The sequence below is a fragment of the Oncorhynchus clarkii genome, chromosome 27 (assembly GCF_045791955.1).
Source record: "Oncorhynchus clarkii lewisi isolate Uvic-CL-2024 chromosome 27, UVic_Ocla_1.0, whole genome shotgun sequence".
NCBI lineage: Eukaryota > Metazoa > Chordata > Actinopteri > Salmoniformes > Salmonidae > Oncorhynchus > Oncorhynchus clarkii.
In genome coordinates, this window is record NC_092173.1 from 12,398,972 (window position 1) to 12,413,872 (window position 14,901).

Consider the following 14,901-nt stretch of genomic DNA (forward strand, 5'->3'; position numbering starts at 1 on the left):
CTGTATTTCTGATCAATTTGATGTTATTTTAATGGACGAAAAATGTACTTTTCTTTAAAAAATAAGGACATTTCTAAGTGACCCAAACTTTTGAACGGTAGTTTTCATACTGTACATGTACACACACAGACTTAAACCTGTCTTGTTGCTACTCTGCTGGGGGTTTAGAGCAGGGGTTCCCAAACTTTTTCCCCCAGGGCCCCCTTTTTCACATGTATTATTGTTTATTGAGAAGGCCTATATTAAATACACCACCAGCTTGATTTTGTTTAATTTGAGGGACCTAGGAAAATTTTGTTTTGAAGCTCATTTCCTGCAATTCTACATAGTTTAACAAAACTCTTGACAGAGCCCTGACATCGTCCCCATCAAACACCTTTAGGGATGAATTGGAACGCGAACCAGGCCTAATCGCCCAACATCAGTGCCCAACCTCACTAATGCTGTTGTGGCTGAGTGGAAGCAAATCCCTGCATCAATGTAGTGGAAATCCTTCCCAGAAGAGTGGAGGCTGTTCTAACGGCAAAGGGGGGACCAATTCCATATTAATGCCCATGATTTTGGAATGAGACGTTCGACGAGCAGGTGTCCACATACTTTTAGTCATGTAGTGTAATATTCCACTACCAAATATGTTTTATTATGATTATTTATATGATCTCTCAATTGAATTATACATATTTTAGTTTATAGAACGTGAATAGATTATTGATGGCAAGAGAGTCACACTGCATAAGATTACTTCCCAAGCAAAGTCTAATTTATTTGACTCTTTGCCTTTGGAATGTCATAGTTCAGCTTCTGAATATCATAATGACAAACCAAAGATATTCCCATGTGCAGCAGAGTTGCATGTTCTTCGGGCATTTTACCGCGTGTTTCTATCCTATTTATGCTTTGTTTTAGATCAGTATAAACAATAGTGATATTTCTTTTGTTGCCCTTTAAGCAAGGAAGGACCCCTAGGTTGGGAACACCTGTTTTAGAGAATGCTTTGTTCCACAGAGTGTAGCAAGCTTGAAACATATTGCAGAGACACATTCCATTTCCCTCATTAAGAAATATGAACTTGGTCATTGAAATATGAACCTGGTCATTAAGTCTTCACACATTTGGTTATTACATTGAACCCCTCAGTAGTGTTGCAATAGAAAACCCCTGAGCACGTCAATAAGTACTGAGCTTAGCTTCTCTTGGCTGCCCCCTACTTTGCATAATGGGAGGGATTAGAAGTGTTTGCGTCACACCCATCAACAATTTTGTTGTCACAGGGGCTCTCTCTGATTTAATATCTGTCAGTAATGGCACTACTGATATGTAATAGATCTCAGACACAAGGCACCTGCTATATCTCATACTCCTGCTGAACATCTCAAAATAATTTGATATAAAACCACTGGCTGGTACCCTTGCCAATTTCCCTCTTGTATTATGTAAGGTGCATTTTATACACGAGATCGAATTTTGAACACATTTTTAAACTTAATAATACTTTTGATAATATTTACTGAAGGAGGCTTGTGCACAAGGCCTCGACAATCCACCTCTATCACTCTTACCCTTTCTAAATCTGCTTCAGCAAACTTTGGTTGTATACAGTAGATGCTTAGACAACCTGGGGCGGCAGGTAGCCTAGTGGTCAGAGCGTTGGACTAGTAACTGAAAGGTTGCAAGATCAAATCCCTGATCTGACAAGGTAAAAATCTGTCGTTCTGCCCTTGACCAAGGCAGTTAAGTTAACCCACTGTTTTCAGGCCGTCATTGAAAATAGGAAATTGTTCTTAACTGACTTGCCTAGTTAAAAAAAGATGTTTCAACTCAATCTTATGCAGTCCTTCCAACTAAAGACTCTTCTTCTATCTGTGTGTGCATGTTTGTTATGACTATCACCCCATGGGGACACAGCATCTTTCTTTGGCAGGGCCCTGGCATGCTGCTAGAAATAGACATGAAGGCATATATTATCTAGCACAGTTTGGTAGATTTGTCCTGACAGAATGGTTGGCACAAAAGCTCAGGGTAGAGGGTGGCCGGCATGGATTTGTAAGTACGGCACACTGAAGTGTGAGGATTGTTCATTCTGTCTAGTCATTGAGCTGGGAGACACAGTGGCACTGTGCGGAATACTTTTAAAAAAAACGTCTCCTCAATAACATTGTTAAACCTTGTGTGAAATCACATTAAGCCTTGATTGACTATGAGCTTCAACAAAAACCTCTGCGAAGTGCAATTGCTCTGAATCCAAGAGGAGTTCCAGTTTGTGGTTCATATTGTCAGGTATTGTTTATGAAATGCTCAATGAAGTGGCTTTCTCCTTTCTCCTCTTCCGGTTCGCCATCTCTCTCAAGGGACCATAACCATATTCCTATGCAAAATCATATGACTTTTTTTTGACTGATTCAAATTAGGACCAAGGGGGTGGGAATACGCACCAAACACACTACAGATGAATGAGAGGGAGCTCCAATGACTGTAGGGGAGAACTCCCATGAAACCCCACAACTAGTAATATAATATATGCCATTTAGCTTCCGCTTTTAGACATAGTAGTTATTTGTTCCCCCAGGATCCCTCAATCTCTCAGTGTGAACACTTATAACAGTGTCCCCGGAGACAGTGTCTTTTTACAACTGTCGCTTTACTTCAACTGTCTCCTTCAACCCCCCCACCTCAACTAGCTAATCAGAGGAGGAGGGGGACGTTGCCGTTCAGGGGGTAGGCACAGCTGTTGTACCATCTCGGGTGTTGTGATGTAAATTCATGCCTTTTAGAAACTAAACTGGGCATCAGGGGTTGTGGCTGTCCAATCGAGTGAGAGAATTCAGAGACAAACCGGCCAATGGGTGCAAAGGTCTGGGTATATAAACTAGGGTCTAACACCTGTCAAAGTTGGGTAACTCCTATATTGGCTTTGGTGGATCCCGGGAACGTTACCTCCTTCTTTTCTCCTGTGCAGGTAAAACCTACTAGGCAGCGAGCTTCTGGAAAAGAGTTTTAAGTAGAAATGAGAATTTCTGAAACCTCTCCGTCGCCGCACCACTTGGAATCCTGAAATCGGTTCTTCTTGGTTTTTTTGCATTGGACTCCTCTTCAGTTTCTTGCAGCGTTTCCTAAAATGGAAGATCTACTGTTTTTTCTTCTTTAAACTACTTCTTATGCCTTTTTACTCGTCATCCTCTTGAGTGCAAACCGTAACTTTGTTAAAAGTTTTGTTGGTAAAAAGAGAGCACTAGTTTGAAAACAGCCATGATCACTAACGGCTGTTAGTAGAGGAGGGATAGTCACAGGACAGCGGCTGGTTGATTTGTTACCAGTGGTGATCTATAGATGACACTGAGTCATTTTAGATATTTTGCTGAAAGAAAACATGCAAAGTGAAGTATTGAATTTCTATAATGTCTGCAATTATTCCACAACATGTTTGTAGTTCAGATGTTAATCTGAGATCCTATTCGTTCTGATTTGAAGGTCAGTTGTGCTAATGACCGGAGAATGAATCAAGTCAGTCTCTGAAACTCTCTGGTATCGCCTACTGGGGGGTAGCCAGACTAGGCTGCAGTGATGGTGTTTCCCTTGAAGGAATGGGAAGGTGGCTTGCATGCCAGTGTCAGAGTATAGCCATAGCAAGAGGGTGTAGAGTGGATGGCCTGGTCTAAAAATACCTTCTGCTGCTAAGTGCATAAAAGCACGTAGATCACACCCCTGTCACTCTCCGTGGAAACATGAGGCGGTGGCTGGAGGGGTCAGGACACTGATAGATAAGACGCTAGGAGACTCAGTACTACAAATCACAAAATATGGTATATTTAGTGGTATTGGTTGTATTGTTAGGCCATTGCTAGGACAGTTCCTTGTGATTTTCTTCTGAAAACCCATCATGCTCTCTCTTTTGTGGCACAATTCTGTTGTTAGGGACCCAGATACTGTTCTTTCATCATTCTTGAATATTTAGTTGGGAGGGCTTTCGTTACAGTGTGCCAGATCATCATGCATAGATTCACACTTCTTCCCCCTCTCCGTTTTGCAGGACAAAAGAGAGCCGCAATCATGACGAAGAACTGCCACAATGACTACAAGATGAAATTCTCTGATGCAGAGGAGTTCCCAGACCTCTCCCTGCACAACAACCACATGGCCAAGGTGCTGACCAAGGACATGTACAAAAAGCTGAGGAGCAAGTCTACCCCCTCCGGTTTCACCCTGGACGACTGCACCCAGACCGGTGTGGACAACCCTGGTAAGACTTGGAAGCACACACACAGGAAGACCCGTCAGGGCACTGTGAGGTCACAGGATAGGCATGTCCTGATCTACTCTGATTGGTGGCTGATAAGGGCACCTGAAAGCAAAACATTCTTAGTGCTATTAACTAATACACTATCAGCATGAAAAATGAGACTGTTGGTAATGCACTTTGATGGGGGGCCTGTTACATGTAGTTTTCCTGTGGCAATAGTTTTCACTAATTCTCTTTCTGTCTGTAGGACACCCCTTCATCATGACCGTCGGCTGCGTTGCTGGTGATGAAGAGTGCTACGAAGTCTTTAAGGATATGTTCGACCCCATCATCTCCGACCGTCACGGAGGCTACAAGCCCACCGACAAACACAAGACCGACCTGAACTTCGAGAACTTGAAGGTGAGTGAAGAAAGTGGTCATGGCAATCACATTTCTTCATTGCTCCTTTTGCAAGCTTGATTTCTTAGCTAATATATAAGGCTGCAGTGGACCGTGGTGACTAGACAGCATTTGAATGACTTCCATGTGTAGAGCGACATAATTAATTTTCCCGTTTACAGGGAGGTGATGATCTTGACCCCGCCTACGTCCTGTCCAGCCGTGTGCGTACCGGACGCAGCATCAAGGGATACACCCTGCCCCCCCACAACAGCCGTGGCGAGCGCAGAATGGTTGAGAAACTGTCCATCGAGGGTGAGTGTCTGAGCCCTCAGTAAAATCAGCACTATAAAATCAGGGTCAGCTGTGCTGCCATGGAGCACGACCATGTCAATCTCATGTTCATGTCTCTCTCCCCTCAGCCCTGGCCACACTGGATGGTGAGTTCAAGGGAAAGTACTACCCCCTGAATGGCATGACCGATGCTGAGCAGGATCAGCTGATCGCCGACCACTTCTTGTTTGACAAGCCCGTCTCCCCCCTGCTGCTGTCCGCTGGTATGGCCCGTGACTGGCCCGACGCAAGAGGAATCTGGTGAGTGCCCAGGACACAGGCCCATACCAATACCCGAAACCAAAACAATACCATTGGTTAAACCAGATAATGAATGTACAGTATGTCCCACATTCATGTAATACGTACTCCCTCCTATCTGAAGGCACAACGATGCCAAGAGCTTCTTGGTCTGGGTGAACGAGGAGGATCACCTGCGTGTCATCTCCATGGAGAAGGGAGGCAACATGAAGGAGGTCTTCAGACGCTTCTGCGTTGGTCTGCAGAAGGTAGGCTAGCCACAGAGCCTACAGAACTGACACACTGTCAATACCTAGATTGTTCTTTATCGCTTGTTCACAACAAATGGCAGCTGGGTTTTCTTATAGTCAGTAGTCGAAACACACATCCCTTTCGGTTGGCTATTCTCACCTGAAAACGCACTCACTGGAACATTCTTGTCTCCTGTCCTTCTCTACCTTGTGCAGATTGAGGCGGTCTTCAAGAAGCACAACCACGGCTTCATGTGGAACGAGCATCTCGGCTATGTGCTGACCTGCCCCTCCAACCTGGGAACTGGCCTGCGCGGTGGCGTGCACGTCAAGCTGCCCAAGCTGAGCACACATGCCAAGTTTGAGGAGATCCTGACCAGGCTGCGTCTGCAGAAGCGCGGCACAGGTACGAGCTACTCTCTTTACAGTCTTAATGCATGAAGTCATACTATACCTAGCACTGGTCCATAAAATGTTATTACACTGCCATTACATATGCATTTCTGAGGTGACTAGTAAAGCCATATTTAACCTGACATGTACATCATGGAACACCAGTGTTAAGGATTATGAAGACTCACCGTTGACCTCTTTGCCTGCAGGTGGTGTGGACACGGCCTCCGTGGGTGGAATCTTCGACATCTCCAACGCTGATCGTCTGGGCTCCTCAGAGGTGCAGCAGGTGCAGATGGTGGTGGATGGCGTCAAGCTCATGGTGGAGATGGAGAAGAAGCTGGAGAAGGGAGAGGCCATCGACGGCATGATCCCCGCCCAGAAGTAAAGCGGCACTTGTGCTTTTTGTATTATAAAAATGAGTAGCCTTGTCGTCACGCGGGCAGGAGACATCCTCCCTGGACTTTTCCTAAAGACACTCCACTCTGATCCAACTCTTTTTTCCTTCCTTCAGTCTTTCTCTTCATCATTTATTTTTCTCCTTCCTCAGTCACGTTTTACCATCTGTCCCGTTCTTTTCGTAACATCCTGGGAATAAAGGACTATCGCATAGTCTGGTGCCATGGGCCATCGCTATGTTAATGCACCAAATCTTAAATCCGTTTTTTGGTTGTAAAAATGTATTGAGCAAATAAAACAAGCCCCAGTTATCAATCAACCCCACTGTCTGATGTATGGTCTCGAAACACACACACAGACCCTCGCACGTACACATTCTTGCTGCACACATACACACACACACACACATAAACTCAGTGAGCGCAGCCTCGTAAATGCCCTAAAACCATGGTACAATTAAGCAATAAAACGAGAGGCCATGTGTTATGACATTCTTATCAAGGCTGTGATGTGGTCATAGCCACGAGGCGAAGGCAGGTGGTCATGATGACTTATAGGTGCTAAGACTAGTAGTTTTATAAGTAGTGGTAGTGGGTTGCTATGTAACGACGTAAACAATGCCACTTTTTATGAACGTGACAATGTGTATGTTGTCTCATATATCATGGACAGGAGAGGCTCTAACAATGGGAATTCCAAACCATCCATTACACATATGACCAACCTGTGATCTACTGAGACCACGTCAACCACAGTGAGAACAAAAATAAACTTGATCCAAAATGTCAGAGTTTGAAAGGAGAATTTATTTTTGCTTCAACACAATTTTCCTATGAGACATGCAGGACTGCAGGTCAGTCATTTCCATATTTGCACCCCGTTTTATCGATAACAGCGACTGCTTCAAACGCTCTACTACTTCCTACCGTTGAAGCATGGTCCTAAGCTTTAAGCAATATATATGGGAATTGTTGGGCAAGAGAGGTCCTATTTTGGGCAAAGTTGCCCAAAAATTGCACAAAATCACAGCTTTCACATTTTAAGACATTTGTGGCCACCTGTTGCAAATAAAATCTCCCATGATTCCTTGCAACGGGAAAACTGAAGTCATTGTAGTGTCATGGATTACTATGTACTACTGCCATACATGTGTGCAATACATCTTTTTACCAAAAGGAATAAGGTGGAAAATGGTGGAGTTTGAAAACAACTGAAGATTTGTTATTGTGTTGGGCAGGCAGTCCAGTGTAGGCAGGCTGGCGGAAATGGTCAGAGGTGTAACAGTGACAAACAAGCACACTCTGTAATGAGAACATCATCCACTGTTGATGAATCTTTGAGCCATTTACAAAGGCCAGACAGACTTTCAGAAAACAAGGAAGGTTGAGGAACATTCAGCGACACCAACAACACAGTCTGAGCTGAGAAAATAGAAACATGGTTGAGAGATCTAAAGTAGAAGAGCCCACTGCAGCAACTGGGAACGATGTTCTGGCATGTCTGCTGCTATGACCCACTGACAAGCGACAAGGATCATTACTGTATATTGGTGCAAATCAAAGCCAGTGACAAACAGTCAAGGCCGGAGTGAGTGACTATCTACCTGACTTGGATCAATTGTGAGCAGCTTGGAATCGTGGTTCATTTATAGAAGAGTGTCAGGGTTAATTTCAACAAGGTCACCCAGGGTCACATTCTAAACTACCCCCCTCAGCAATACAGAAGTCTGATTGGCTATCAGAAGGGAAGCTCAGTGTTGCCGAGGGCTGTGTTGAGGAGCAGTTCGGAACTCATCCTCCAGGGAACCACAGATAAAGGAATCAATGGACATAAATAGTTAATGCAATTCAACTAGCGTTGCTGTAGTTATTATAGTCTGTTTGATCAATCATATCCTTTTCTTTTTGAGCAGAAAATTAGGAGTTGATGTCATTTTCTTTTTTATGCGATCTTGGGTCTTTTTATACTAAAAAGTGATCCAAATTGTGATTGTGGAAATGTGACAATCAATATTCCCCAACATAATACTAAACACAGCTTACATCAAATCAAGTTTGGAATCTTGGCCCTGTGGATGTGCTGTAACATTTAAGAGGAAATACAATTACAAGAGGTGATATTGCTAAACCAAAAGTGTTACCAGAAGAACGTGTAGAAAGCTTGTGTACATTACCTGCTGAAACGCAGAAAATCAAAAGGTTAGTGGCTCAGAAGAGCAGTCATCACCTACTCCGCTTTGGACATTGATGTCAGACAGCCTTGCTCATTAGCAACCAACATTCCGGTATATACAGAACACAAAATGAAACTTGATGAGAGTAGCAGACGGGGTCGTACAGAATTGAGCAGACGATGGGTGGGCAGAAGGGTCTGGCATTTGTTTTACAGAATATTTTGATAATATTTTTTGTTGTCCGTCTCTGTATTTCGGCATGGCTCCCTATATAGCAGGGGTGTCAAATTATATGGCCTGCGTTACGCGAGGGGGTCCAATCTGGCCTGCGGGTTTGAGTAAAACCCCACAAAAATAACAACAAAAAATGAGTATTGTTTTTATATATCTGTACCGGTACCCCCTGTATATAGCCCCGCTACTGATATTTACTGCTGCTCTTTAGTTATTTGTTATTCTTATCTCTTACTTTTTTTTATAGGTATTTTCTTAAAACTGCATTGTTGGTTAATTAAGGGTACGTAAGCATTTCACAGTAAGGTCATGTGACAAATAAAATTTGATTTTGAAAATATTTTAAAATGACTACAGCCAAATCGAAACTGTGTAGAAATGATAAGATAATGGACCTACATTCATACAGTTTATTGATTGTGTCCAGATTGTTAATAATCACTGAAATGAAAGCTAGACAGTTAGGGAGCATCAAAAATGCAAAAAATTATGGATAGGGTGGATAGACAATTTTATGCAAATTTTGACGGCAAGGAAATATAACACATTTTCAGTGTTGCCGCCCGGACCTCGTTGAAGAACGAATGTGGCGTCCAGGGCAAAATGAGTTTGACACCCCTGCTCTATAGCCTGGAGTTCTGTCTAGGAAAGGGCTGGCCCCTTGTTTCTTAATATGCATTCAGTCTGTCAATTGCTCATTGAAGTGAAGAAAAGAAAAACAATATTAAAAACCTTTTAAATAGCAGCTGTTAAAAAGGAATGACAACAAATATAATGTAATCATAACTACGTTGACAAAAAATATCTTAATCTGCAAATATGGAATTAAAAAAGAACTGCTTGACTCCCTAGATTCACATAATATTGAGGTGCCTTAGCAGGGTTCATAGGTCATAGGTCTGTGAGTGGCGGGGCCGGGCCGTCCGTGCCGGTGTGCCTGCGTGTCCGTGTGGCACCAGAAGCGGGTCTTTGGCGGGGGTGAGGCGAGGTTGGCAGTGGGAGTAGCGGGTTCAGTCTGTCTCCTTCTCCCGCCCCCTCGGTCAGTCTGTCCAGTGTAGAAGCTCTCTGCCCCACCCCCTGTTGCCCTCAGAGCTCCAGATCTTTGGACACTTTTGTGGCTATATCCCGGAAGGCGAGCGGCGCCCCCCACAGGCGTTTGAAGCGCACGCCGCTGGTCTCGGCTGGACCGGCGGGCAGCTGGCACACCTCAGCCTCGAAGGCCACGCGTGAGCCGGCCGCCCCGTGGGTGCAGGAGAGCAGGAAGGGCCCAGCCAGGTGGACCTGGCAGCCGCAGCCCTGGGCCGCCTCGCGCAGCGCCAGCACCACCTCCGCCGGGTCCCGCGGGCTCCGCACCCTCACATCCCAGCCGCATCGGGGGGTCCGGGGCTCTGGCGCTTTTTGATGCCCAGGTAGATGGCGACTGCAGGGGCAAAGTGGGTGAAGCGTGGGAGTGGGGGAGTGATTGGGGGTGAGAGATTGAATGAGAGAAGAGGATGCAGGTGGAGTGTGGTTGAAGTGCATTAACGTGGATGGGAAGAGAGGAACAGGGGAGAAATATATTAGTATCATATAGGGTTTGGTTTAATAACAGCCACAACTCTTAATTTATCAATAGAAATCCATTCCTCAATTACTCATTAAAATAGATAACAAGGCCAGTAGAAATGAAAGTATATAAAATGTTTTTAACAGTCTTTACTGAAGAGTGGATGTAGCATCCACAACATACACAAGTTGCACTACCAACTTAAAATCATGCCATAAATTAGACTATTCTAGAAAAATAAATCTGTGGTTCAAATCAGAGGACAATTCAGAGGATACCGCAGTGCAATAAAATGGAATGTTAGGAAGCAACACAAGTTAGTCAAGTTAACAACACAATTTTACCTTTTTGAGGACACGTGTGTTCTTCAAGGCAACAACATTCTAAATGATGCTGCACCATTATACCTCATTCATTAGACCAGGCTACAGTTATGCCCCACTCAATGATCTGAACTGTACTGCTCAAAAAAATAAAGGGAACACTTAAACAACACAATGTAACTCCAAACTGTACACTTAGGAAGCAACACTGATTGACAATACATTTCACATGCTGTTGTGCAAATGGAATAGACATCAGGTGGAAATTATAGGCAATTAGCAAGACACCCCCAATAAAGGAGTGGTTCTGCAGGTGATAACCACAGACCACTTCTCAGTTCCTATGCTTCCTGGCTGATGTTTTGGTCAATTTTGAGTGCTGGCGGTGCTCTAGTGGTAGCATGAGACGGAGTCTACAACCCACACAAGTGGCTCAGGTAGTGCAGCTCATCCAGGATGGCACATCAATGCGAGCTGTGGCAAGAAGGTTTGCTGTGTCTGTCAGCGTAGTGTCCAGAGCATGGAGGCACTACCAGGAGACAGGCCAGTACATCAGGAGACGTGGAGGAGGCCGTAGGAGGGCAACAACCCAGCAGCAGGACCGCTACCTCCGCCTTTGTGCAAGGGGGAGCAGGAGGAGCACTGCCAGAGCCCTGCAAAATGACCTCCAGCAGAAGGTCATACAGGCACGTGGAGGCCACACACACTACTGAGCCTCATTTTGACTTGTTTTAAGGACATTACATCAAAGTTGGATCAGCCTGTAGTGTGGTTTTCCACTTTAATTTTGAGTGTGACTCCAAATCCAGACCTCCATGGGTTGATAAATTTGATTTCCATTGGTAATTTTTGTGTGATTTTGTTGTCAGCACATTCAACTATGTAAAGAAAAAAGTATTTAATAAGAATATTTCATTCATTCAGATCTAGGATGTGTTATTTTAGTGTTCCCTTTATTTTTTTGAGCAGTAATATATATATATATACACACACACACACACACACACTCACACTACCGTTCAAAAGTTTGGGGTCACTTAGAAATGTCCTTGTTTTTGAAAGAAAAGCACATTTTTTGTCGATTAAAATAACATCAAATTTATCAGAAATACAGTGTTTGTTGTAAATTACTATTGTAGCTGGAAACGGCTGATTTTTTATGGAACATCTACATAGGTGTACAGAGGCCCATTATCAGCAACCATCACGCCTGTGTTCCAATGACACGTTGTGTTAGCTAATCCAAGTTTATCATTATAAAAGGCTAATAGATAATAGGAAAACCCTTTTTCAATTATGTTAGCACAGCTGAAAACTGTTGTTCTGATTAAAGAAGCAATTAAACTGGCCTTCTTTAGCTTAGTTGATTATCTGGAGCATCAGCATTTGTGTGTTCGATTACAGTCTCAAAACGGCCAGAAACAAAGCACCTTCTTCTGAAACTCGTCAGTCTATTCTTATTCTGAGAAACAGAGCCTATTCCATGTGAGAAATTGCCAAGAAACTGAAGATCTCATACAACACTGTGTACTTCTCCCTTCACAGAATAGCGCAAACTGGCTCTAACCAGAATAGAAAGAGGAGTGGGAGGCCCGGTGCACAACTGAGCAAGAGGACAAGTACATTAGAGTGTCTAGTTTGAGAAACAGATGCCTCACAAGTCCTCAACTGGCAGCTTCATTAAATAGTACCCGCAAAACACCAGTCTCAACGTCAACAGTGAAGAGGTGACTCTGGGTTTCTGGCCTTCTAGGCAGAGTTGCAAAGATAAAGCCATCTCTCAGACTGGCCAATAAAAAGAAAAGATTAAGATGGGCAAAAGAACACAGACACTGGACAGAGGAAGATTAGAAAAAAAGTGTTATGGACAGACAAATCCAAGTTTAGGTGTTCGGATCACAAAGAAGAACATTCGTGAGACGCAGAAAAAATGAAAAGAGGCTGGAGGAGTGCTTGACGTCATCTGTCAAGCATGGTGGTGGCAATGTGATGGTCTGGGGGTGCTTTGGTGGTGGTAAAGTGGGAGATTTATACAGGGTAAAAGGGATCTTGAAGAAGGAAGGCTATCACTCCATTTTGCAACGCCCTGTGGACGGCACTTAATATGAGCCAATTTCCTCCTACAACAGGACAATGACCCAAAGCATGACCCAATCCAAACTATGCAAGAACTTTTTAGGGAAGAAGCAGTCAGCTGGTATTCTGTCTATAATGGAGTGGCCAGCAGTCACCGGATCTCAACCCTATTGAGCTGTTGTGGGAGTAGCTTGACCGTATGGTACGTAAGAAGTGCCCATCAAACAAATCCAACTCAAGGAAGCATGGGGTGAAATCTCTTCAGATTACCTCAACAAATTGACAACTAGAATGCCAAAAGTCTGCAAGCCTGTAATTGCTGCAAATGGAGGATTCTTTTACGAAAGCAAAGTTTGAAGGACAAAATTATTATTTCAATTAAAAATCCAACGTCTTGACAATATTTCCTATTCATTTTGCAACTCATTTCATGTATGTTTTTATGGAAAACAAGGACATTTCTAAGTGACCCCAAACTTTTGAACGGTAGTGTGTGTGTATATATATATATATTCAGGTCATTATATTGTTGGTGGTGGTTGGTTGGTATATTGTTGGAGGTGTCTGTGGTTTGCAGAGATGTGGTCAAATCCATTTAAATCCGGTCCATTCAGAAAGTAAACCAAATTCCAATTCTAATTCCACATTTTCCTCATTGAAAAGCATTGAAGAGAATTGGAAATTCAGTGTACTTCCTGACTGCAATTGAAATGGAATTGAGCCCAGCCCTGGTGGTATGCACAGCTAATTAAAGTTTGCACAGCTAATTAAAGTTTGCACAGCTAATTAAAGTTTACATTTCAAAGCAGACATTTGTCTTTGGAATGCTGTCCTGGTGGGTCACAGAATCAGCTTGCGGTGGCATCTTACTATGCTCGGTCACAAGCTAGCAAAAACATATCTGCTGTGTAAGTAGGAGTAGGTTTAATGGTGGACATAGCCAGAATACCACACACTAGTACTACTCTTGGAAACAAGTGGAAGCTCTGTGTATTCGGCATGTCTACATAATTATGGGTATTTAATCATTTATTCAAATTGTTTGAGTAAGTGAGAATGAGGTTCATGTCAATGGATGGGGAGTTGAAGTTGTTGTTACACTGAGGAACCTACTTGATAAAACACACAGAAGGAACCTACTTCAGAAAAGAATTAGAGAGGCAGTCACTCACAGGCATCTATCACAGAGTACCACATCTACTTTCTACGAGTCACACCAAGGGCATTTAGAGCTAATGCTGCATTGACCCATGCTCTGAGCTTTACCTGCTGGTTTTAACCAGAGACTGTCTGACCAGAGACTGTGCAGCCGAGGCTACAGTGTGAGGGAGAGAATAGAAATGCCTTTAGTAACTACTGGTCCTGGAGCTGTCATACTGCCCAATGGTGGGCAGACATGGAGTGATACAGAAAGTATTTGATTGATAGCACAACTATCTAACTGGTCTGGGTTCAGTTTTGCATTGTGTGATCATAATGAATGTGTTTACAACTGGGTTTGGAGAAACTGATCTTGGGCCTGTAATTAAATAGTTTCTCATCACAGTGGGACATACTGTATTGTAGACACTCACCTTGTGACCGGAGATCTGCAGACTCTCTCAGGTTCGTCTGTGACCCTCAAGACGAAGACAAAAGTGTGTGTTAGGAATGAATCAGCCAATAGAGAAATATCCCTTGTTCCCTCCCCTTCCTGTTCCTATCCTTCCCTCAGCAACAGCCAATAGAGAAATAACCACAACACCATCAACTCATCAGAGTCAGAGTGACATCAACCTTCCGAAATGTACGGAAATTATAAATAAACAAATAAAACAAAACATACACTTTGAAGCCACACTAGGAATGTTTTTTAGAGGAAGGGCTCAGGGCAGGTTCAGGCTCAGGACTAGAAAGCTGCTGCTGCTTGCGTTGCGTGACATAACTGGGCAATTCTAACGTGTGCTGTGATGGTTTTTTACCTAAGTTTGTAGAACATTTATTCCGACATTTTAACAAAAAGCATAATGAAAGCCCATAGTGTTTGCCCAATGACTACTACCACTAAAGTATGGTCAGCTTTTGAGATGTCCCATTACACATCCATCTAACACACACAAGGGGGCGCTGCTGTTCAAGCACCACAAAGAGTGTCGCCATGTTCGTAACCTTCCCATTTCAAATGCCGTCTCCACCAGCCTGACCAACCCAAAAGCCATCACAGGAACTGGGTGTGTCCTGAAAGGACTAGAGCTTTCCTTCTATAAAATCTCAATCTAACAGGATAGGGGAGAGATCTGAGCTGTAGAGTGTCTTAAAACAAACCTGCAAGTGGG

General features: G+C 43.5%; 2 protein-coding genes across 7 annotated transcripts in view; one reads left to right on the top strand and one right to left on the bottom strand.

The window, feature by feature from the left end:
* Positions 1 to 2,724: 2,724 nt before the first annotated feature.
* On the top strand, positions 2,725 to 6,553 carry LOC139385587 (creatine kinase M-type-like). The gene is made up of 8 exons (XM_071130773.1): positions 2,725 to 2,956; positions 4,028 to 4,237; positions 4,485 to 4,639; positions 4,801 to 4,933; positions 5,041 to 5,212; positions 5,337 to 5,460; positions 5,659 to 5,848; positions 6,045 to 6,553. The coding sequence occupies exons 2-8, from the start codon at positions 4,048 to 4,050 to the stop codon at positions 6,221 to 6,223; spliced, it is 1,143 nt and encodes a 380-aa protein (XP_070986874.1). The 5' UTR covers positions 2,725 to 2,956; positions 4,028 to 4,047; the 3' UTR covers positions 6,224 to 6,553.
* A 2,484-nt stretch (positions 6,554 to 9,037) lies between these two features.
* The window catches only part of LOC139385585 (MAP/microtubule affinity-regulating kinase 4-like), a 56,330-nt gene continuing 50,466 nt past the window's right edge, over positions 9,038 to 14,901 (bottom strand). Inside the window, exons 17-19 of one of the 6 annotated variants that reach the window (XM_071130767.1) lie at positions 14,161 to 14,205; positions 13,853 to 13,901; positions 9,038 to 10,061 (exon numbers count right to left, since the gene is read on the bottom strand). In XM_071130767.1, coding sequence (XP_070986868.1) covers positions 9,728 to 10,061; positions 13,853 to 13,901; positions 14,161 to 14,205 — 428 coding nt within the window. In that variant the 3' untranslated portion in view covers positions 9,038 to 9,727. Of the gene's footprint in view, positions 10,062 to 11,593; positions 13,902 to 14,160; positions 14,206 to 14,901 lie in introns of those variants that run through there. The other 5 variants (XM_071130771.1, XM_071130768.1, XM_071130769.1 and 2 more) reach the window with 5 other exon arrangements.

Coding starts and splice junctions, on each gene's coding strand:
- LOC139385587 (XM_071130773.1), top strand. CDS start 4,048: ATGACGAAGAACTGCCACAATGACTACAAGATGAAATTCTCTGATGCA. Junction 4,238..4,484: donor GACCGGTGTGGACAACCCTG/GTAAGACTTGGA, acceptor TTCTGTCTGTAG/GACACCCCTTCATCATGACC. Junction 5,849..6,044: donor TCTGCAGAAGCGCGGCACAG/GTACGAGCTACT, acceptor CTTTGCCTGCAG/GTGGTGTGGACACGGCCTCC.